Raw genomic sequence first — 26,125 nt, 5'->3', positions numbered from 1 at the left:
TTAGAAAAGTTAGATGCCTGCAAGTCACCAGGGCCTGATGAAATGCATCCCAGAATACTCAAGGAGCTAATAGAGAAGGTTTCTCAGCCTCTAGCTATTATCTTTGGAAAATCATGGGAGACGGGAGAGATTCCAGAAGACTGGAAAACGGCAAATATACTGCACATCTATAAAAAGGGAAATAAAAACAACCCAGGGAACTACAGACCAGTTAGTTTAACTTCTGTGCCAGGGAAGATAATGGAGCAAGTAATTAAGGAAATCATCTGCAGACACTTGGAAGGTGGTAAGGTGATAGGGAATAGCCAGCATGGATTTGCAAAGAACAAATCATGTCAAACCAATCTGATATCTTTCTTTGATAGGATAACAAAGTCTTGTGGATAAGGGAAAAGCGGTGGATGTGGTATACTTAGACTTTAGTAAGGCATTTGATATGGTCTCACATGATATTCTTATCAATAAACTAGGCAAATACAACTTAGATGGGGCTACTATAAGGTGGGTGCATAACTGGCTGCATAACCGTACTCAGAGAGTAGTTATTAATGGTTCCCAATCCTGCTGGAAAGGTATAACAAGTGGGGTTCCATAGGGATCTGTTTTGGGACCGTCTCTGTTCAATATCTTCACCAACGACTTAGATATTGGCATAGAAAGTAAGCTTATTAAGTTTGCAGATGATACCAAACTGGGAGGGATTGCAACTGCTTTGGAGGATAGGGTCATAGTTCAAAATGATCTGGACAAATTGGAGAAATGATCTGAGGTAAACCGGAAGAAGTTCAATAAAGACAAATGCAAAGTGCTCCACTTAGGAAGGAACAATCAATTTCACACATACAGAACGGGAAGAGACTGTCTAGGAAGGAGTATGGCAGAAAGGGATCTAGGGGTTATTACAAGCTAAATGAGTCAACAGTGTGATGCTGTTGCAAAAAAAGCAAATGTGATTCTGGGATGCATTAACAGGTGTGCTGTGAGCAAGATGTGAGAAGTCATTCTTCCACTCTACTCTGCGCTGGTTAGGCCTCAACTGGAACAGTTCTGGGCACTGCATTTCAAGAAAGATGTGGAGAAATTGGAGAGGGTCCAGAGAAGAGCAACAAGAATGATTAAAGGTCTAGAGAACATGACCTTTGAAGGAAGGCTGAAAGAATTAGGTTTGTTTAGTTTGGAAATGAGAAGACAGAGGGGACATGACAGCAGTTTTTAGGCATCTAAAAGGGTGTCATAAGGAGGAGGGAGAAAACTTGTTCATCTTAGCTTCTAAGGATAGAACAAGAAGCAACAGCTTAAACTGTAGCAACGGAGGTTTAGGTTGGACATTAGGAAAAAGTTCCTAACTGTCAGGGTGGTTAAACCCTGGAATAAATTGCCTAGGGAAGTTGTGGAATCTCTATCTCTGGAGATATTTAAGAGTAGGATCAGGATGGTCTAGACAGTATATGGTCCCGCCATGAGGGCAGGGGACTGGACTCAATGACCTCTCGAGGTCCCTTCAAGCCCTACCATCTATGCATCTATGAATAAATGTAAAGTATTTGTATTCAATTATTTGTGGATAACCATTTAATGGATAGTAAAAACATGTTTTCATTCTTTTTCATTTTTGTGTATTAGTAGCCTTTTATTTTATTTTCTGAATACTTAAAATACCTTATTTTTCTTCTCATTCTGCTTTTAATAACTTTATTGGTAGGAAAAGGATGTTATCTCCAACAACAAAAAAATTACTTTTTTAAACAAAATAGATATTATGTGTACACATGCCCACACATATAACCCTTGGAATATATCACAGACCACTGGTTATATTCTCTCATGTAAATTTAAACAAGCTGTATGCTTAGAAGAATGACTGACTGACTTTCTGCAATGTCTGGAGCCTGGCTGATACTTAAAAAAAAGTTTAAGTATCATGGCTAACTAGTTACTTGATCCCCAGCCCAATTCCTGTAATATTTTTGGTTTTGTAACATCACCAAATAAATTATATTATTGGTTTTGAGCCACTGGGGCTGTTTGACATTATTGTAACTAATTTTCCTTCAATTCTTGAATGTGGGCTGCCTTAAATTCATTACAACTGCACCATAAGAACCGTGTTATTCAAACAACCTAATTTCCCTTTTTGTATCTGTGATAGATGGTGTCCAACTTGTCCAGTACGCATGGTGGCTCCTCAGTAAATCTTGGTAATTTTAATACTTAGTATTCTATAGTTATGTTTATGATCAGCTATGCGTTCTAGGTTAACTGCAAAGAGGGTATATCTCAATTTGCATGGCAACAAAGCATTCTAAAAGGGTCCGAAGGCCATCAACTGGATTAATATATACCAGTCAGCTAGAAATGATCAAAAATTCCTGGTTAAAAATGCCCTTTTTGCAAAACTGATGTTTTGCACATGAAAATTTTGATTTTTCAATAGGAAAATCATAATGTTGGCACCTTGGCTGCTTGTCCAAACGGCTCTTGTCAATTTCACTTTCTGCTAGCGAAACTGATAAAAGCTTTCGCACAGTACTAGTGAAGCACAGAGCCCTGCTTGCCTGCTCTCTCCACTCCCTTCCCCCTGCCCCGCCTCTGCCCCTATCCCAGGCAGTTCTGGGAGCTGGAGAGGCAGAGAGCTCTGATGACAGGAAAACATGAGGAATTCTGCCACCATGAGAGGTGTAGCCTTGTCCAGGAGGATGGTTCACACAGATCACTGCCATGTGTGTTCTTACTGAAGTGAGGTAAACACTTTATAATTTTAATGGAAATAAATAGTCCAGTACAACTGTAATTGGAGCTGCTACTGGAGAAATCCATGCTGCCTTGTCCACATAGAAAATCTCTTCCACTGGGCTTTTTTTGTCACTCTGGTCCAGGATTTCTTTCTTTGGACCATGTCTTGAACATGCAGCAGAGCAGCTTTTTCTACAGATGTCAACTAGCTAGCATCCAAGATGCCAGATTCAGGGATATCTGATTTGGATGCAGGATTGGGCCACTGTTCTGCAAGACCAGATTCAGTAGGACCAGCAAGGTCATGAGTCTCCTCCATACTGACAGGTTAATAAAAGTTGAGTACCAAATTGTCTGGCCCGTGTTTGTGCTATCATAAAGACCTGAACTGTGTACTGCCTCCATTTCCTGAAGAACCTGGGTATCGTGGGCATTGATGTACAGGTATATAATAGACCAGGAGCCTACAGAATAAGGAGGGCATCCAAAAGGGAACTGCACTCATGTTTCATGTCTCCCTGGAACAGAAGCTCAGGCACTTCTGTAAATCCTTATTCGTGCAAGAGGCTTATGCAGGTCTACAATCTTGAGGCATGACTCATGGTTCTCAGATAAATCTCTGATGAGTCACTCCACCAGTTTGTTCTAGAGCCTAGGAGGTACAGAGCACCATGAACCAGTCCATGGGACCAAAGAGGGGATCACAGAAGCAAGTGTAGCCATATGGAATTTGAAACAGCCAGAGAAGTTTGAGATAAAGATCAAGGATGGGTCTCCAACCCTTTTCTTCTTTTTAAGAAACAGAATAAAATCCCCTGTCTCTGAACTCTGTGGCATTTCCTCTACCCATCCCAGTTGAATGAAGGAGTCCACATCTTGTTTAAACAATCTCCCATGAGAAAAGTTCTTTAAGATGTACAAGATGGGTGAGGAGAGGACAGAAACATTTTGAAATTGGATTGCTGATTATCTGCAGGATCCACAGATCTGAGGTTATCCCATGCCAACCAGTTGCCAAAAGGAGTGTTGGAGGGATCCAGCCAGAGTCTCAACACACATATCAAAACTGGTTCTTTCCTGAAGCCCCAAGTTGTGGAGCAGCCAAGTAAGAAGCAGAGGGTTGCCTCTAGTAAAACCACTGCTTCTTCCTCAGGATCTCCTCGGACCATTGCTTAGTACCATACTGAGACTGTGATCCCTATCGGTAGAACATTTGCTGTTGCTTTGGATTCTTCCTCCTTCGAGGCTGGTACATACAGGCCCAAGAATCTTAAGATTGTTCTGGAGTCTTTAAAGCATATGGAGCACTTCATAAGTACCACTATTAAAGAGGTAATTGCCTTTGAATAGGAGGTCCTCAATGGTAACCTGGACCTCCCTTGGAATTCCCAATGCCTTAAAACTAAGCAGACTTCCTCATCACCATGGCATCGACCATTGTTCTGGCTGTTGTGTCTGATACACTGAGTGCCCCTTGGAGAGTCATTCAGGCTGCGAGCTGGCCTTCTGTCAAAGGGGTCTTCACTTCTTCATGCTGGTTTTTCACGAGTCTGTCCATAAAATTGCGAGGTTTGTCCCATATAAAATAAATTGTATTTGGGGAACAGCTCCTGATAATTCGTTACTCTCATCTGCAGGCCTGCTGTGGGGTACACCTTCCTCCCAAAGAGGTCTAACTTCTGGTCTTTCTCCCAAGGGATGGTCTTAAAGCAGCACAGCCAGCCTGACTTCTCATGAGGACTAGCGTGTTGGTAAAAATACTCCAACCCTACAGCAAACTCCTCTCAGCACTTTTTGATGTTGATGTGACCAAGGCCAGCCTATGTCAAATCACTTTGGCCATTTCAAGCAGTCTGTTATTAATGGGCATGGCTGACTGCCCCACAGAGGAAGGTTGCACTATACCCAGAAGTCTGTGTTGCTTCTCCTGGATAACATGCAACAGGATAAGCAGCATCTCCACCAATCTTTTTAGCAAGTCCTTTTAACTCATCCACAGAAGCTGTGATGGAGGCTTAACCACTTTATCTGGACAGAATTAGCTGACTGGAGGCTGGTATACTATTGGAGAGTAGTGATCTCCATAGTATTCCTCCTCACCCTCCAGAAGCTGAATTCAATACTGAAGTGGAACCCAAGATGACTGGAGCTGCTTCTTTGGCAAGAGGGACCTGACTCTCAAGACCGTGGATAAAGCCAGCTTCCTGGAATAGGGATTCACCCCTCTAGGGGTACCAGTATAGCCTCAGTTGACAGGGATAATGAGAATGGTTCATGAGTGGGTAGGAGGTGGGGTGTGCCCTGTGGGTCCATGATGATCTTCTGGTGCCCCTCAAGTATTCTTCCTTGTAGTCTCTGCCTGATTCCCACTTTGACACTCACAGAGGTGTGGGAGCCACTACAGAGAAGCAGCTCTGCTATGTACCTCTGGGGAAAAAGAAAAGACAAACCTCTTCCAACAATGGGGCAAACCTATCAGGTGTATTCCATCTTGTGGGAAAGTACCTTAGCGTGTTTGGAAATTTCCCCCCATAGCTTCCCAATGAAAGGTGAATTCTATCAAACCTGGAGGCAGCACTGTCTTTGGTATGGGAAGAGGCCACCTACAGCAACTTTGGGTTTGGTGCTGGGGCACTGGTACAAGATTCCACTTCTAAGGCTCACTCCTCCAAAAGCCTTGGAGAGGCTTTCTTCATCACATTCTTGGAGAGGAGGATTGGTGCCTGCCCTGGTCCCTGAAGCGATGCTTTTTAGGGCTCATTTCTGAACACGTCATCTATGTGGCTGACAAGTGGGTCTTATGAAAAGCCGCCAAGCGTGGCATCTCAATTCATCAGGGCATTGGCAGCATGGAGCTAACCAGACACCTGGAGGCTCTCTGAAGGTCTACCTGGATCCAGTGAGGTTTGCACCTTTCCCAGATGAAGAGTTTCAGCTTTGCCTCTGTAGTCTGAGTCCTCTTGAAGTATGACATGCAGATTAAAGCAGCACTCCAGAGGAGTGGCCTTCTTCAAAGGACAGCAGACACAAGGAGTTATCTCTTGTTCATGGGCATAGCAATGTTGGAGGAGGAGGAGCTCTTTAACCACGGTGACTTAGGGTTAGCCATTGTACAAGGGAGAGATCTTTTGTACGGAAAGGAAGTGGGAGCTATTACCACTTTATCTAAAACTAATCACTTCAAAGCAATGGGCAAAGAAAATTTATCAACAAGAACTAAGGCTAACAATAAACTTTTCCTACTGAGAGAAAGAATTGTGCTAGCTACTTGCTAAGATCAAAGAATGTGGATACTACAAGGTCTGTTTAACAGCCACAATCAGTAAAAAGGAACTAAGTGCAGGTTGCGGCTGGCCCACACTTTATCCTTTCAGATTCAGGGAGCAAAAGTGCAGTCAGGGTGCAAACATGAACCCAGTGGACACTCCTATTCAAAAGAATCCAACCTCACATGCCTGAGGTACACGTGCACCCAGAGTGCAATCTGTGTGGATAATTGCTCAAAGAAAAAAATTCAGTTCCCAGACATCTTTACTTCTAATGGCGCAGTGGGAACTGGGGAAAACGGATGAGGGTGGGATGTCCTTTTATCCCATTGACCCTTGACTGCCAGAATGGTCCTTGGAGCCAGGGACGTTCAGTAATGCTTAGAGCAGTCTCACAATTACTTTAGTTGTGCAAGAGGGAAAAGCCCAGAAACACAGGGCCCAAGATTCATAAGTGCAAAGGTTACTTAAGGTCACTTTTGCACACATACCCCGCCAAGTAGTCCTTGGCCACTGCTCAGAATCAGAATTTGGAACTGGAGGCAAGACACACAGTACTGCAGCTATGAGTGTCAAAAAATGACTTGGTGCTTGGCAAGGTCTTCATGATTTTTCAACAATATATGTAAGCAACCTTTGAAATTGGTTAGTATCACTTTGTGTAGTGACGAGATAAACAAGTACAGAGGGGGTTTTTTAAAACCACCTTGTTTCAAGATTCTCTCTCTATTTAATTGATCTGCAGAAAGAATCTGTTTATCTATGACTACCTAAACTGGGTTGTAGATTCTGATATTTGTGGACAGCTAGTGACAGGAGTCTTGGAGAGACACCGAGCACTAAATTATATATTTATACATATATTATATATGTAATATAAGTATTATTTATATAGTATGTAATAATTATAAAGAACTATTACTTTGGTGGTTTTGCAACCAATATACAAATTTATAAATAAGTAAAAATGGGTATTTTGTTTTCAATATATTTTAAACCCAACAGTGCTTCTTTAACCAATTGCTTTTGAAAGAAAAAACATTGTGTATGTACTAAACACACATAAAAAGCCTTACCAAAAGTCACTGTTTTAAACACACATAAGTCATTAGCAAAATGCATGATTATGGAATTTGCTGATGCTTAAAACTTATTCCACCAGGTGAGATCCTTATTGAAACTTCTATTGATTTCTGTCTACACCGTCTATGCTGTTCTAACACATACGTTTATCTACTATGTATGGTCAACAACTTCATGAATATCTTACTGCATACTGAACAGTATAACAAACTTTTTAATCTGTTTGACTACACAAAAACGGTTGAATAAAAATTGTAGGGCTGTCAATCGCAGTTAACTCAGGCAATCAACTCAAAAAAATTAATTGTGATTAATCGCACTTATAACAATAGAATACAAATTGAAATTTATCAAATATTTTCGGATTTTTTTCTACATTTTCAATATTGATTTCAATTACAACACAGAATACAAAGTGCACAGTGCTTAATTTGTATTATTTTTTATTACAAATATATGCACTGTAAAAATGATAAACAAAAGAAATAGTATTTTTCAGTTCACCTAATACAAGTAGTAAAGTACAATCTCTTTATTGTGAAACTTACAAATGCAGATTTTTTTCGTTACATAACTGTACTCAAAAACAAAACAGTGTAAAACTTTAGGGCCTACAAGTTCACTCAGTCCTACTACTTATTCTGCCAATCACTAAGACAAACAAGGTTTTTTACACTGAAGGGAGATACTGATGTCTACTTCTTATTTACAATGTCACCTGAAAGTGAGAACAGGTGTTTGCATGGCATTTTTGTATATGGCGTTGTAAGGTATTTACATGCCAGATATGCTAAACATTTATATGCCCCCTTCATGCTTCAGCCACTATTCCAGAGGACATGCTTCAATGCTGATGATGCTCATTAAAAAAAAAAAATGTCAATTAAATTTGTGATTGTACTTCTTGGGGGGAGAACTGTATGTCTCCTGCTCTGTTTTATCCGCATTCTGCCATATATTTCATGTTATAGCAGTCTCGGATGATGACCCAGCACATGTTCGTTTTAAGAACACTTTCACAGCAGATTTGACAAAATGCAAACTAAGTACCAATGTGAGATTTCTAAAAATACCTACAACACTTGACCCAAGGTTTAAGAATCTGAAATGCTGTCCAAAATCTAAGAGGGAAGAGGTGTGGAGCATGCTTTCAGAAGTCGTAAAAGAGCAACACTCTGATGCGGAAACTACAGAACCCAAACCACCAAAAGAGAAAATCAGCCTTCTGCTGATAGCATCTGACTCAGATAATGAAACTGAACATGCATCAGTTCGCACTGCTTTGGATCATTATCAAGCAGAACCTGCCATCGGCATGGAAACGTCCTCTGGAATGGTGGTTGAAGCATGAAGGGATATACGAATCTTTCGTGCATCTTATATTTAAATATCTTGCAATGCCAGCTACAACAGTGCCATTATCTCCTGCAAATTGTAACCAACCTTGTTTGTCTGAGTGATTGACTGACCGAGCTGTAGGACTGAGTGGACTTGTAGGCTCTAAAGTTTTACATTGTTTCGTTTTAATGCAGGTTTTTTTGTACATAATTCTACATTTTTAAATTCAACTTTCATGATAAGGAAATTGCACTACAGTACTTGTATGAGGTGAACTGGAAAGCACTTTTTTTTGGTTTTTTTACAGTACAAATACTTGTAATCAAAATAAAAAAGTGAGCACTGTACACTTTGTATTCTGTGTTGTAACTGAAATTAATATATTTGAATATGTAGCAAACATTCAAAAATATTTAAAATAAAAGGTATTCTGTTGTTGTTGAACAGCGTGATTAATCGTCATTAATTTTTTTTAATTATTTGACAGTCGAAAAAATAGATTACTGAAAGCAATAGCTTTGAAAAAATATTTTAAAAGTTAAAAAGAATATACCAAGACCATTTTCTGCTAGTGTTGTCAGTATACAGCAGAAAGTAAATGAAGTAAGGGCTGATATATAGCAATATGAGATTGAAGATGGTAATCTATGCTATAGCACCATCTGCTGTTCCATCTCAGCTACTTTATAAAGGAACCAAATACAATAACTCCCAAATACCTAAATAGCATGGGGGACACGGATTTTATCTGGATAAACTAGACTGTGAATAATCAAGAGGGTAGAAGTCATTCAGCTGTGGGATAGCCTCCCCAGCAGCTGGAGTCTCCTCCTCCTCTTTGCAGTCCTGGCCAGAGGTCTCTGCTCTGCCCTGCCCTGCTTCACTCACTCACTCACTCCCTGACAGCAGTGTTGCAGAGGGCTTCCTGAACTTCTGAAGGATTGATGACACCCAGCCTCTGCAGGGGCAAAGTGTGAGGCATAGCATAGACTCTGGGGCTGGGACTCTGCTCTGCCCTGCCAGGACTGCAGCCTTCCCTACACCTTGTGCCTTTAGGGATTAGGTGTCACTGGCACTGCAGCAGCGCAGGGAGCCCTCTGCATCTCTGATGTCATGGTCCTATTCACTCACTCTCATGTTAGCAGGATGCAGAGGGTTCCCTGTGCTGCTGCAAGAGCCACTCAACAGCAGGGTGGCCTCCTTCATGTCCGGGAGCTCTGCCTCTTCCTCACAGTCCTGTTCAAAGGGGTCTCTGTTCTATTATATAAACCTTCACATTATCTGAATCCCTTCTGTGTGTCCCAGCATGTGATTATATGGCGGACAAGAAAGGGATTCAGAAAACGCAGAAGTTTGGATAATAGAGTTTTGGATAAATGGGAGTATATCGTATTTGTTTCACAAGGTCAAAGCACCCAGAACACAACAATAAAGTGGAAAAAAGGTTGATGGAGCTCAGTTATGCCTGGATAATCATTGCACGCTACATAGCATTTACCTGGAGTATACTGTTTTTAATTACACAATATGCTGATACTTAATAGCTATAGGATTATTTGCACAAAGACACCAATTCCACCGTGATAGATCTGCTAGATTCACTAGATTTTGTTGTACTGCTTAAAATATTGTTTACCATGAAAGTCAGTTACAAAAAATTATGAAGACTTTTACCACTTATGCATTTATGTAAAATATGAGTCAAAACAATTTTAATAACATCCTGGCATTACATACTATAACCCATTCTTTGTAGTAATGTTAAATTTCATCAGACTGATTTGAGTAGCATAACAGAAATACACAAGAACCTAGTAAAAGTACTTGGAAGTACCTAGTAAAAAAATAAGAGGGGATATTTTTTTTAAAATGAGTTATGGAGACCATACCTGAACTCTCCTCTAGCAAGAACAATACAGTGCTGAGTCATGTGTGCAAGCTAGCCTATAATTAAGGCTAGCTTGCACACATCACGAACAGGAAGTCCGTCATGGAAGTCTGTGACCCGTCCGTGACTTTTACTAAAAATATCCCTGACAAAATGGGGAGCCCAGCTGTGGGGTCCCCACACCAACAGCAGAGGTTTGGCAGCTGCGGGGTCAGCTCCACCTGTGAGCACCAGGCTCTCCCAGCTTGGAGCTCCGGGGTCCCCCCGCCATGGCTGAATTCACAGAGGTCATTGGAAGTCACAGATTCCATGATTTCCATGAAAAAAATCGTAGCCTTACCTATAATTTATTTTGAAAATACTAATGGTGACTTTGGTTTAATGATACCTTTCAGATACACAAAATGAGGGATGGAGGGACACTAGATGAGTTAATCTGAGAAGCAGATTATTTTTTACAGATGTACTGATATATCCCACAGCAAGGATGGGCAGACTATTTTGTTGGGTTATATGCACGAAGATGTACTGGGAGCTAAAACAAAAATGTTCAGTCTCATGATATCATCATGCCTCTTCTGCCTTGTTTGCTGTTTACATGAGGTTTCAATGTTTTGGAGATTTGTAAATAATTAAAATATAACTAATTAAAATGATATTCAATGAAAATAAGGAAAATAATATATAAATTCACTAGTATTTATACATATAATACTGGCATTAGACACATATGAACAAAAGCCAAAGTGCTCACACAACTGTTAACAGATGGTATATGCTTCACTTAAAATGCAGTAGTCTGAAAGTACAACGCAGTAATAATATCCAAAGACATGACAGTTTCCAAAATGACAGAACATTATTACCCAAATTGTAAGCATAGTCTTTAACTATTTTCTTAATACTGAAATATTCTCTTTAGGAGTCGATTTATTAAAATGTGTTATTTTATTTGAATTTACCTGTCCCTTTGCTATCAGGTAAGCAACAATAGACGTATGCCCGAACTGCGCAGCCAAGTGAATACAACTGCATCCTTCCCCATCAATCAGTGACGGATCTGCACCATACTTCATCAGTTGTACAACCATGGATAAGTGACCCTGTCTAAACATAACAGTGAACACAAACACACCTGGTTAATTATATATATAAAATTTGGTAACATATTTGGATAGAAAAAAGGTTAAATTTAAGCATTATTACACAATTATATCATATCACTCTGAACTGAAGATTAGGACAACTTTTCCTTTGAAAATGATGATCATTATGCATCTGATTCTGCAAACATGTGAACAACCAAGTATGAGACTAATTAATTTTAAATTTTCTTTTTAAAATAAAGTCTATAAACAGATTTTTTTTTTGATTTTTTTTTTTTTTTTTAGGGAGGGGATGCAATGTATCCTTCTATTACAGGGAAAACAAGTGCTACTTTGAGGCCGACACTTTTCCTGCATTGCATTAAAAGCATCCATAAAATCTTTTTTAGCATAATAGCCATCAGTATTCTCACCATTTTTGTGATAAGGTGCCAAATATGCACAGCTGTCAGTGCACTGCTGCGACACCACAAAATAGGCCCTTCCAGTCAATCAGAATATGGCTTTGGTCAATTGGAGTTCAAAAGTGACAGTCAAATATTCTCTGAACCTGACTGAATTGAGAGCAGTAATGGATCTGTTTAAGAGTTCATCTTATAATACATATCTCGTCAAATATGATCTTTAGCCTCAAAGGAATAAATTAGTTTTAATATTTAAAACTAACCCTAACAGATTAGCCTGAGTGGATTTTTCACTGTGAAGTATCAACATAATTTAATATTTTAAATGTTCCAAAGCCCAATTTCCCAGGCCTCTTTTTTGCACTACATAATTATGAATATTAGTACATATATACTTCCTTTCCCATTAATTTCGACTCAACTGTATCTGAAGGAGTAACTACTAGAAGACAGTTATCTGCCCAGTACTTTACCTTTTATTTATCCATCCCTTTTATTCTTTAACAGTGTCCTACATAATAATTCTGATCTCTCCTGGTGTTTAAAGTGCACCTTTAATAATCTCTAGAATTTATGAGGCAATGGTCTGGACAGCATCAGACATAAACTATCTCCTGACTGTCATCCTTCACTTCTGTATTACTAAACCCCACCAGATACTCAAGAGCAAGATTCCCAAAGCAACAGTGAAGAGAGCTGCAAAGCAACCACTGACTCCAATTTTTATACAATATATATCCTCTCTTACGATAATGATCAGTCTCTTCTACATCTGAAACTAGCAAACTGGTCAATAGATGACTGAATGTCCATGTCCTTAGAGGCAAAACATATAAATGTACTCAGTTACTACCATCAACTCAGTTTCTCAAGTTTATTTGTGCATGGAGAGACAACACATACTCATAACAGAAGCATATAACGGAATTGTCACTCAAATAATGAATAACAAATTACTGTCTAATTAAACTGGGAGTAAAGAATATCCAAGAATTTTTCCCCACCTCGTTGCCCAGTGAAGTGGGGTGGAATTTAAATCTCCTCCCAGCTGATCAACAATAGCACCCTTTGATATGTAGAATCTAAAACCAGAATGAAAAACATACATTTAACGTAGATTGTTTTGATTACAATCATAAACATGAAAGATAAGTGATAAATATATAATTAAAAAGAGACATAAAATGCAGGTTTAAAAAAAATATTCCCAGTCTTCCTATAACAGATCTCCTCCTTGAAATTGCCAGTCTTGAATTTTTGACACACACGGCTTTTTGCTGGTCTAGTCTTATTTTAACATTACTTTTATTAACAGCAAGATTGCTAATTCAGTTATCACTATATGTGTTAATGTAAAAAGATTTACATTATTGTAAATAGAGGGAAGGATATTTACAATATTTTTTTTAAACTAAGTTATAATTAAAGTAAATTTGATTAAGTAAAGAGATCTTTGTGTTTGACTATGGAAAACAGACAGGAATGTTTGCAGAATTTTAGTGAACATAAAACAGTTTTAGACAATTAAATTTGAAGCATGTGTTATCACTGGAATGTCCCTACTGAAATCACTGTTCCAAGAATGAATGTTTCTGTTATGCTTTTAACCAAGTGTAAAGATTTTACACTCTTCTCAATTACAGTTATTAGACAGAGGACAAAAAACATTAGATACTTTAAAAATAACTGGACAGAAATTAATTTCTCTGAAAAACATTTTTAAGCAGACTAACCACCTGTAGGACAAATTGAATTATCCACATTTAATCTGTAGCAAATTCATATGTATAACATATGCACAGTTTTTGTGAGCTAATTATTTTCCCTACTGAAGTATGCTTTCCCTGAGAGATTAAATTGGTAAAATGAGGAAGACAATGTAAGTCATAGCTAGCTAACAAAAAAGGCAAATATGTTTTTAAACACAAGTCTTGTCAGAAATTTTAATAATACAGTTTCTTCAATGCAGGTCAATGGAAACCTCTGTAACAGTTATAGCAGAATCTTACATGCAAAATTTGGTCTCAAATCCAGATTTCAGACATTTTAAAATTTGGAGGCGTTCAGATCCAAGTTTTTAGTTCAGACCAGTATAAAGCAAGAAACCACCTATAAAATTCAGATCTGGACTCCAAAACAACCTTCCAATCCATCCCCAACCTGGTGGACGTTCAGATCTGTCATTCTGGTTCATTACCCTCTCAATTTTCAGTAAGTTATTTTGCTAGTAAATCATGTATGAAGAAATCATATGACAGGGCTCAAAACATCTAGTTACAAGAATATCTACAACAGAAGAAACATGGAGAATATTGGGTCTCTTTTTTAAAATTCTAGATGCCAACAAAGAGAAGTTATATATCACTAACTGTCTGCCTCTTTCACAGTGAGGCAGGCCTGCATGCAGCCAGTTAGGAGTGACATAATTACAGGGTTTACATTTGCTTTTAAATTTAATCAAAAAAGACGGGAGCAAGTGAATAGTCAGGAAGGAGATTTTTTATATATAACTTTGCAGGTGAATTTAGTGCTTATGAAAGTGAGTGAGTAACTACACTAGTCAGAACTAGCCATCATGCAGGCATGGTACTGTCCAGAACTTCCTCATCAACCTCAATTCTCACCTACATCACTTCTATACTTCAGCAAATCCCTGACAAGGGAATGACCCCTACCTTTGGACGGGAGAATAGTTCTGTTTCAGCGCTCATTCAGCCTTTGGACTCTATTAAGAACAGTGTCAATTTAGAGGGGAGTATCTGTAATACGAGCACATGTTATCCAAGAACTCAATCCTGATCAACCCCTTGGATTTACTGAATAAATAAGAGAATACAAGATTACTTTTTAACAATGGCTTTCAGATGCTACTGTACTTTTTAAATAAAGTAATATAGATACGAGATCGAAAAAAAAATACATATAGGTTGGTAGTTTAAGTTGTTTAAGACTTATCTGACATTCCAGCCACTGTAGTTGTCAGACAAGCCAGAAGGAGAAGGAAAATAAGAAGGCGGTATAAAGAAAGGGAAGAAGAGCAGGAAAAAGACAAAAATCTCTCTCACAAGAGAGTCCGGGTTGCTTGAAGAATCCAGGTTCCTTACATTTTATCAATTATGTACATAGACCCTCCCTCAAAATGATGGGGAGAGATAGAAGACTGCCTGCCTTTTATCTAAAAGAAGATGGACATGAACCTGAATTTAGAGATACAGCCACAATCAGTGTTATCTTTTTACACTTTTCCATGACAGTGTAAAAGGAGATTAGTTGCCTTTGCCATGGGAGCTGCAATAACACTTGTTTTCCTGTCTTTCAAACCAATGACTAATGTACTTCCATGTCTGTATTTCTCCTTCAGTGGTTCTGCATAACAGAAGGCAAAATGAACTGCAACAGGAAAAAAGTGCTCTTAAAAAGCAAATCATGATGATAACCGTCGCTTGGTGAAGGATCTGGTGGCCAAAGAACCTATAACAACAGACGGGACACAGAGACTACCTGGAGAACCTCTTTATGCCCCATTTTTGGCTTTTCATATTTGGTTGTGTATGTGGTTGCACATGCACATTAACAGAGTAGAACTATTTTGAAACCTGCACGCTGAGTCAGCAACTTCATGTCAAGTGCTCTTGGGATCCTGCCAACCCCCATGTTATACTGGTTACCTATCTAGTGTATACACTTAGCTCATTTTTTTAATGTAATGTAAAAGGAATCGTGTACCACTCACACACGTATGATTTTGCAGAGTAACAAACACTAATGATTATTCCTTCAGAATTTATAATCTAAAAGTTCTGCGAAGTAATGAGGTTTAAAACATATCCTTGTAGATCTTATACTTAGGATTTTACTTTTCTTCATTTTTCTGGGTTTATAACAAACCCCGCCACTCTAAGACTCCAAGGGTTTAAATCAAGATTTAATTTCTATTATCTGAAAGAGGTTATAACATTAGTTACTTTAGTCTTTGTTGTTCTAAAAATATAAATGATTTTTTCTTTGGTCATCACTTCTTGTGTTGTATAAGAGAAAAAAAATGAAATAAGGGAATACTAGAGTTCTTTTTTGCATTAGATCAAAGGCACTTATAACCTTAGTCGTCTAGAAAATTCACTGCTTTTTTCCGTAAGATTTCCTTTCCCCAGAGAGTGAAAATTGATAAGTCACAAAAAGAACAAGATATTTCAAGGTCACTAGAAGTGCCATTCACTGGACCTGAGAATTTTGCAGTAGCATACTTGCATTGCAAATACGGCAGCTGAACAGCTGCTCTGAAAAGTTTAACTGATCTGAACAGGCCTTGGCTACTGAGCATTTAACAGGTCTTATTCTTGGGTATTATGGCATCACAGAGATTCTGCAAAATATCTAGACTGGGGTTTCTGGCTTTTATTTTTTATTAGTGCTGTCAAGTGATTAAAAAATTAATCAAGATTAATAGTGCTGTTAAACAATAATAGAATATCATTTATTTAAATATTTTTGGATGTTTTCTACGTTTTCAAATATACTGATTTCAGTTACAACACAGAATACAAAAAGTATTTTAGATTTATTTTTGATTACACATATTTGCACTGTAAAAAAACAAAAGAAATAGTATTTTTCAATTCCCCCATTACAAGTACTGCAACCTCTTTATCATGAAAGTTGAACTTACAAATGCAGAATTATTACAAAAAAATAACTGCATTCAAAAATAAAACAATGTAAAACTTTAGAGCCTACAAGTCCACTCAGTCCTACTTCATGTTCAGCAAATCATTCAGACAAACAAATTTGTTTACATTGCAGGAGAAAATACTGCCTGCTTCTTGTTTACAATGTGACCTGAAAGTGAGAAAAGGTGTTCACATGGCACCAGCATCGCAAAATATTTATATTCCAGATGTGCTAAAGACTCATATGTCCCTTCATGCTTCAACCACCATTCCAAAGGACGTGTCCATGATGATGATGGGCTCTGCTCTATAATGATCCAAAAAGTGCGGACCAATGCATGTTCATTTTCATCATCTGAGTCAGATGCCACCAGCAGAAGACTGATTTTCTTTTTTGGTGGTTCAGGTTCTGTAGTTTCTGTATCGGAGCACACTCCACACCTCATCCCTCTCAGATTTTGGAAGGCACTTCAGATTCTTAAACCTTGGATCAAGTGCCGTAGCTATCTTTAGAAATCTCACACTGGTACCTTCTTTGCATTTTGTCCAATCTGCATGAAAGGGTTCTTAAAATGAACAACATCTGTTGGGTCATCATCCGAGACTGCTATAACATGAAATATATGGCAGAATGTGGGTAAAACAGAGCAGGAGGCATACAATTCTCCCCCCACCCCACTCCTGCCCAAGGAGTTCAGTCACAAATTTAATTAACTTCTTTTTTTTTTAAATGAGCATCATCAGCATGGAAGCACGTCCTCTGGAATCGCGGCCGAAGAATGAAGGGGCATACAAATGTTTAGCATATCTGGTAAGTAAATACTTTGCAATGCTGGCTACAAAAGTGCCATGTGAACGTCTGTTCTCACTTTCAGATGATACTGTAAATAATGTTATCTCCCATAAATGTAAAAACAAACTTGTTTGTCTTAGCGGTTAGCTGAACAAGCAGTAGGACTGGGTGGACTTGTAAGTGCTAAAGTTTTACATTATTTTGTTTTTGAGTGCAGTTATGTAAAAAAAAATCTACATTTTTAAGTTGCACTTTCACAACAAAGAGAGTGCACAACAGTACCTGTATGAGGTAAACTGAAAAATAATATTCCTTTTGGTTACCATTTTTACAGTGAAAATATTTGTAATAAAAATAACAAAGTGAGCACTGTACACTTTGTATTCTGTGTTGTAATTGAAGTCAATATATTTGAAACTGTAGAAAAACATTCAAAAATATTGAATAAATTTTAATTGAGATTCTACTGTTTAACAGTGTGATTAATCACGATTCATTTTTTTGGGTTAATCGCCTGAGTTAACTGCAATTGATAGCCCTATTTTTCACCCTTAAAATTGAGAATGACTGGGCTTGAAAAGCAACTATGAAGTCTATTTAGCATTAGAAGACAGACAAAAAAATTGCTTAAAGACAACACTGATGTTTAGCTATATATTAATACGTACTTCACCAGATCTATCCTGTTGTTGATTGCAGCCCAGTGGAGAAGTGTAACGTTTTCTTTGTCTGGTTGCCGTACATCATAACCTGCTTCCACCAACTCTCTACATCGTTCATATATTCCATACCTTGAAGAAGAAAAAAAATTCCAACTTATTATCTTATGCAAAAACCAACATGTAGGAAACAATTAGATACTTAGATACCACAGAGATGAGCACAATATAAGAACCTATGGAAAAGACTGTAGCAACTACAAGATTGTTCTCACCTGCTTGGAGGTAAGAACCAAAAAGTGAGTAAGAAACAACAAACTTCTTATGCAGAAGGATTATCACAACAAAGTTTTCTTTTTTCCACCTGCTGCTAATAGGAGAAGCATGAAGACAGGAAACTCGTGCACAAATAGGACAAAACAATCAGTCAACTGCATAAGGAGTTCTTGAAAGACTATATTATATCTGTGAAAGAAACCAAGATTTGGCTCCCCTGCCACAGAATTTCATGTGTGAACTAATTAACCAATCTAGGTCGACCTGAGACTACAGTTTTCCAACAAGAAGTGCTCTCTTCCCACTTCCCTGGAAAAAATCCAGACAATATAATCTCAATTTATGGAAGAATCACACAAACAGAAGCACTGAAAATAGTGACCCTTGTGCAACCACATACAAAACCAACTGTTCTTCATGGATAGTCAACACTACCTGGGACCATAGTTGACTAACATCAACACTTCCTTTCAGGAAGAAAACTTACTGATGTTAAGAAGCATGTAGCTGCTTGGGCAGAATTCAAAAAAGTACTACTAGCCACTCATAACCCAGCTAGCTACTACTCTATCTCCAGTCTCCTTTTCATGGGCAAAATTTCAGGGAAAATTATGACAATACCTGTACTCCATTAATGTGAACTGTTCTCTCAGTTCCTTCACCACTCAAGAGTTTCAAGAGAAGTTTCTGAGCTGCAAGTATGGGGTCGTGGGATCCACATGTGGGCTTCTATTGCTTAAAGTCCTGACTTTAAGCAATAGAAGATATACCATTAATCCTGGACTAGATGCTCAAAGGGGATCAGATTATTTTGACTATATCCTTAGGGGAAAATGTTTTTATTTAGCTGTGTATGTTTTCCTAGTCAAAGGTTTTCTAACTTTCCATGAAAATTCTCTAGACTTCATTGGAAAATTCTTTATCCAATCACGGTAACTTTTCCTGGGAGAATTCTGCGCCACTGCGAAATGCAGAATTTTTCAAAAATTAATGTTGGGCATGCAAAATTTCCACCCCTCTCCCCCTAGAAATGGGCTGCAGAGATGTTGGCTGCCACCAGGGCCACTGGACCCGGCAAAGCCCAGCTCCCAAATAGAAGACAAGGCCGGGGGGAGGGAGAGGGAACCGGAGGGTTCCCAGCAGCTGCAGTTCCCAGCATGCCCTGAAGGATGGAGATGGCAGAATGCAAAAAACTCCATGCAAGCTCAGGGACCCAGCATCAGGCAGTTTCTCCCTCTGGATCCCTGGGCTCTAGGAGGGTAGGGTCCATGAGTGTCTGGACCGGGGGCGAGAGCTGCAGCTGGGCTCTGAGGGGTAGAGGTGTGATTGTTTGGGCAGCAGAACCCTGCAGCTAGGCAGAGAGGGGGTATGTCTGGGCTGAAGGAGGCCGCAGCTGGCCTCTGGGGGGCAGAGGGTGTGTGTCTGGGCCAGGGGTTGCGGGGGTGCAACTGGGCTCTCTAGGTGGCGTAAGTGTCTGGGGAGGGCCCCGTGGCTGGGCTCTGGGGAGAGGGAGCAGAGAAACAGGAACTGGGTTGTCATAGGGGTTTCTTTCACTCTCTACTCCTGTGGGAATTTTGTCGTCTGTCTGTATTGTTACAGACATACTTGCTGACAGGTATTTTGAAATAAATTACACCTCTACCTTGATATAACGCTGTCCTTGGGAGCCAGAAAATCTTATCATGTTATAGGTGAAACTGTGTTATACTGAACTTGCTTTGATCCACCGGAGCGCGCAACCCCGCCCTCCCTCCCCTCCCCCTGGAGCACTGCTTTACCATGTTATATCCAAATATGTGTTATATCGGGTGGCGTAATATCAAGGTAGTGGTGTACCAAAACAACTGAACCTGGCATGATCATATACTGTTAAAAATTTGAGAATTTTGCTGAATTTTATAATGTTGTGCACAGAATATTTAATTTTTTGGTGCACAATTCTGCCAGGAGTATAATTTAGAAGTCTCCAGACCGTGAGGTGAAGACATAGTGGGTCCATATAGCGTATGCATTCTGAGTCATGAAAGATTATGTCTGGTAGAAATGGGAGAGTTATTGGACAAAATGATTGGAACTCACACCTTCTTGTCAACTGCTGGAAATGGGCTATCCTGATTATCACTACAAATGTTTTTTTTTCCTCCTGATGATAATAGCCCACCTTAACTGATTACTGTCATTATAGTTAGTAGGCAACACCCATTTTTTCATATCCTCTGTGTATATATATTTTTCTACTATATTTTCCACTGCATGCATCTGATGAATTGGGCTTTAGCCCACGAAAGTTTATGCTCAAATAAATTTGTTAGTCTCCAAGGTGTCACAAGTACTCCTCATTCTTTTTGCGGATACAGACTTACACGGCTACCACTCTGATACAGTAGATCTGGATACCAAAACTGATGAGGCCATGCTGGGGGTACAAGAATCATCTGAACACTGTCCTGCTGTGCTTTCCTTAAAACCCTGGAAATTAAAGGAAGGGGATGGGGGAGAACACACAGACAGTGGGACTTGACCCAGAGATTAGAAACTCATCTGCTAGAGAACCCAGACCCCTCGAGAGCAGAAGATGGCATTTTTTTCTTATCCTTGGTTGCAAAGATATCTATTTTCTGAAAATCCCCATGCTGGAAGATATATGTTAGCAATGACTGCTTCAGAGACCATTAGTGAAAGGAGCAACTTCTCCTAGTTCATCTGTCACAACATTCGATTCCTTTGGGAGATATATCGCTAGGAGAGCTATGCAATGACTGATGCACCATTCCCAGAGTAGAATGGTTTCTTGACAGAGGGTGACTGAATTTTGTTCCTCCCTGTCTGTTTGTCATACATTATTGTGGTGTTGTCTGTTAAAATCTGTACAACTTGATTTCTCCACAGCAGTAGGAACAATCTGTAAGAAAAAGAAAAAGCTCTCAGCTCCAGCACATTTATGTAAGCTTATAGAGCTGCTGAGGTCCATAGGCTGAGAGTTTGGAACTGACCCAGATGTGCACCCCAGCTGCTAATATCTAATATCAGGGTGGGAGATATAGGGGAGAAGGGCATTCCTAACAAATACTGTCTGACTCTAACCACTAATGAAGGGACAAGAGTATCAACTGAGGGATCAGGATTTGCTGGTTCATCCTATGAATGCTTGGATCCATGACAGAAAAGGTCTCAGTCTCAATCTGACAAAAGATGTCACCTGGGTGCAAGAGCCATGTGACCTAGCGGCCTCAAACAAACTCTTATCCATGTCTGAGGGTGTGAATGATGCAACAAGATCAGATGGGAAAGATTCTGAAATCTCTCCATAGGCAAGCCCTCAATGTGACACTTCTCAGGGCACCCAGAGTTGAGTCTTTTGTTACCACCTGCCTCTAGTGCGAGGGAGTCTTGCCTATGCTAGCTGGGTGTTAGCTCCTTAACGCAACCAGCCTGTCAGACACTCAAGCACTCTTCTTTGGGCTACACAAGCCCTTTCTTTGCCTTTCAGGTTGACAATAGATGCCCCTGAGTCCCTCCTAAATATCCCCCTGTGGAATCCAGCCCCTGATCACAGGATACCCATAGGTACCCACAGAAATTCCAGATCCTCTGGTCCCGAAGGAACACAGCTTACCAGTTTTACCTTAGACCACCACTCCTTTATTACACACAACAATTGAATTAAATTACAAAACAAAAAGAAATTCATTTAAGAAAGTATAGAGATTAAAATAAAAACCTGTGTAAGAGATGGGAACAAATGGTTAGATATCAAACAAAACCATAACACATTCTAAACTTAACTTATCTTTCTATCTAAAAAAGGATGTCTCACACAAAGTTATCTCCAGCAAGCCTGGCTGAGATCCCTTTTTCATGAAGTAAACCTGCTGTCAGTTTAACTTCCTAAAGGAAGGATGTCAAGGTGTCTTTCTGCTCCTCCAAATATACCAGAACAGACCTTTGATGTTGACCTCAAAATAATGCCACCTACACACTGTTTTCCCCTTCCTAGTGATTCCTTTCTGAAGTCTCCCACAGCTCTTCATTAGCATTTTACTTAAAATCCTAACAGACTGCTATTGTATCATACAATACACAATGGTCCACCATGGAGATAAGCATCTCCCACCCACATCTGGAGGAGTATGTCTCATGACATGCTAACTTTGAGTGACCTGCTTTTAACTACAGACCTAGAGAACATATTTTTTTGGTACATATACACACACACAACTCCTCACATATTTTCTGATCATACATCTCACAATGATAAGGACCACCAGTGTGGCACTACCCCTTTGGTGAACCAATGGGGTCATCGTACCCCTTTGTATCTCTGTGCCCTTGCCAGCATCAAGAGGTCCTTGGGTCATACTCAGTGTTTTGGAGTCTATGATAGCACCTATAAACCTTATGGTTTGGGATGAAATCAGCTGAGATTTCTTTAGATTGATTTTCAGCCCTAAGTCTGAAAACAGGCACAGAATCAATCTTACTGAGTTGGAGACCTGCTGGACTGATTTACCTCAGATTAACTAATTGTCAAGATATGGGCACACATATACCTTGACGATGTGAATGAGCGATTACCACTTACAGGCACTTTGTAAAAACTCAAGGTGCAGTCAAGTGACCAAACAAGAAAACCTTGAACTGACAATGGTCCTTCAGCACTGCAAAGCAGAGAAACTTTCAGTATGACAGGTGTATCGCCACATAAAAATAAGCATCTTGCAAGTTGACTGTATTAAACAAGTCCATAAGATCTAATGAGGGTGTGATGGACGCCAGAGACACCATGCAAAGCTTTGGATTGGACTTATAACTGTTGAGGAGCCTGAGATCTAGTATAGGTTGCCACCCTCCCTTTTTCTTTGGTATCATAAAGAAAGCAGACTAAAATCCTTTTCCTCCAAAGGCAAGTGGCACCAGCTCTATAGCAGCCAGCTCTAATAGAGATTATATCTCTTGGTGCATGAAACTTATGTGAAATTAATCCCTGAAGAGAGATGGGGAGGGTGTATGGTATAGAACTGCAGGACATAACCTTATTGAATGACCTGCAAGACCTAACAGTCTGATGTTATTGTGGCCCAGGTATCCCTGAAGAAAGAAAGGTGGGAACTAAAAGGGGGAGGGGAGATACAGATCCATACATTGGTTCAGTATTTTCCTTATTACTGTGGTAGGTCAGCATCTGACTAGCGTCTCAGATTATTCAATTAAAAAAAGGCTCAGTCCATGTACTCTTGACCTCTGTGTGCGCTTCTTAAAAGCGCTTCAGATGGCACACTCTGAGACTCCCCTGAACAAAAAAGGCAATGGTTGTGTCCATCCATGAACAGAATGACTTTCCTGCAGGAAGGCAAGAACTTGAAGACTGATAAGGGAGGCCCCAGCATCAAATCTGAAATTGACAAGCCCAAGATTTGAAGCCTGCAAACAGGGCTCAGCTTAAAACTGACAAGGTAACTGATTAGTCTCACTGACCACTATAAACTAGCTGTCTTTAAAAAAAAAATAGTAGCTAATGACAAGGTAACTAATATCTAAATTAAAAGATTAATAACTTGTAACAGTAACTAACTGAAAAAAGGACACAAAGTCTTCCCACTTATTGTTGAAGTTCAATTAGAAGGAACTGAGGGTGAACAGGTCGCACTGCCCCCTTTCTGCCTGGACATGTCGGCATGAAAGGTGCATGCATAACCCCTACTGGACACTGCTATCTGAACTTCCAGACCTCTGTGCCAGGCGAACTGACACAAAATAAGTGGGAACCACAGGCACAGGAAGAAGAAACTATGGTTATGAAGCCTTTGTGGCTTCTTGAGAGATCTTTATTTTTATTGAGCAGTGAACATCCTGCTACCAGCCATTGCTAAAACCACCTTCCCAAGAACTTTTAGCATATGGTAGCAGTGTCCATATGGGCAGTTAGTGTGCTGTATATTTACACCCTGATTTTCCATGCACTAAGCCTCGTGTGTAGACAAACCCTAAGTCCAAATAGCAGTGTTGTGTAAATGTATGTCTGGAGCTCCATGTTACAGAAATCGGGAGAGTGGTAAGTGTAATGCATTGAGGTCGCCTTGGCCCTACTAGAATGGGACCAAAATCCTTCTGGGACAGGAATAGATGTCAATATATAAGCCTCTTGTGTACACAACCATTTTGATAATGTTTGAAAAGAGATTTCTGACTTTTTTTATAATCAGCAAAAAATATGAAAAGATTTGGAGACTTTCTGAATTGTTTAGTCCCATTCAAACAACAAAATAAAGCCCTTTTTGCATTTAAAATATCTAACCTATTTTCACCCGCATTTCTATGCAGTCTTATGCGAGGAGAGAGGGAGGGAGCAATACCAGCAGATTAGCTGACTGATTCATGTGAAACTTAGTCAATACTTGCGGTAGGAACCTGGGACAGGGACATAGGACAACCTTATATTTATGGAATACAGTAAATGGCAGGCCAGCCATAAGGGCTTTCAATGCAGCCCCTCTAAAACAGGAAGTGTAATTCTGTTTTTCTATGGGGAACCAAGGACATCAAAGATGCAATGAGAGACATCTTCTCTACTATTACCAAGGGAATTTTCAGAGGAGTTGTCAAGTATTTCATGAAATACTGCATCCTCTAACAAAGACACAATTCCCATATTTTTATCCAGAGACTTCTGGTTCTCCAGTTCAGAATCTGTTTCCTGATGTTCTCCGAGCACCCCAGGTTCATCTTCTTCTGAGAGCATGTCTGATGCAATAACTGGGGACTGCTCTCTTTCTCTGTGAATTGCAGACAGATCCGTGACCTTTGGATTCAATGAATGAAATCTTCCCAAAGCTCTCAAAAGAGAAAAATTCCTTCTATAATGGGTATGCTATCATTCTTGGTAACATCTCGGAGAGGGCCAACAGGGGATGCCAATCCAGCCAACCGGCCATTCCTATTCAATCTCACATTATCTGCTACAGCATGCATCTTTTCCACGTTTGTTCAGCAATATCTCATCCCTTAAGAAATGGACAATGTGGCAACTGAGCGGGTTAATCTCTGATTCCAAGTTTGACTGCAGATCCAATTTCTGGTCCAAGCACAATGGAAAAGGAGAGATTAGAACTAGAAGCATTTTGGAAGAACACAGGGGAGCATTAGGTGGCAGGAAGGGTGGTGAGAGACAATAGCTCCTCTATCCTTGGCTTCTCTGGAGGGAAAGTAGTAGTATGTAGATCCAAAGAAGCTCCTCTATCTCTTATGTCTTTATCAGTCCCCTCCAGATTCAAGATAAAACAGGGCCAAGAATTTGTACAGTGGATTTGATCTACCACTCTTATAGGAGATTGCTGAGCAGGACTGAACTGAGTCTGATCCATGGGACCACAGTATTAACTGCCTGCTGTACTAGATGTTCAGGATCCTTCTTTCTCAGTTTAGGATCCAATGATCTGTGATTAAAAGACACTGGATCCAACAATTTCCCCAAGTATCTTTTGGATCATTCTTACACATTGAGTGTTTCCCCTGAACTCGAGTTCCTGGATTTGAGGGAGGTTGCTCCTACAAAATGGCTCTGCTTACAGAGGCTGCCACCAATGGAGTCTCTCTGCTTTTCAATTTCAGGCACAAAGACATGAGATCCTTTTTAGGCCTGGTCTACACTACGCGTTTAAACCAATTTTAGCAGCATTAAACCGATTTAACGCTGCACCCGTCCACACAATGAGGTTTCTGTACTCCTCCCCGACGAGAGGAGTAGCGCTGAAATCACTATTACCATATTGGATTAGCGTTAGTGTGGCCGCAAATCGACGGTATTGGCCTCTGGGCGGTAACCCACAGTGCACCATTGTGACCGCTCTGGACAGCAATCTGAACTCGGATGCACTGGCCAGGTAGACAGGAAAAGCCCCGCAAACTTTTGAAT

At 39.7% G+C, this 26,125-nt stretch overlaps 1 protein-coding gene across 1 annotated transcript in view; it reads right to left on the bottom strand.

The window, feature by feature from the left end:
* The window catches only part of ZDHHC17 (zDHHC palmitoyltransferase 17), a 134,212-nt gene that overhangs the window by 80,870 nt on the left and 27,217 nt on the right, over window positions 1-26,125 (bottom strand). The window contains exons 3-5 of the mRNA XM_032805454.2: window positions 17,947-18,069; window positions 12,823-12,900; window positions 11,271-11,415 (exon numbers count right to left, since the gene is read on the bottom strand). Of these exons, the coding sequence (XP_032661345.2) occupies window positions 11,271-11,415; window positions 12,823-12,900; window positions 17,947-18,069 (346 nt within the window). The remainder of the gene's footprint in view (window positions 1-11,270; window positions 11,416-12,822; window positions 12,901-17,946; window positions 18,070-26,125) is intronic.

This window comes from Chelonoidis abingdonii, chromosome 1, assembly GCF_003597395.2.
Source record: "Chelonoidis abingdonii isolate Lonesome George chromosome 1, CheloAbing_2.0, whole genome shotgun sequence".
NCBI lineage: Eukaryota > Metazoa > Chordata > Testudines > Testudinidae > Chelonoidis > Chelonoidis abingdonii.
The sequence above is the reverse complement of the archived record's forward strand: the minus strand, read 5'-3'. Positions and strand labels throughout refer to the sequence as shown.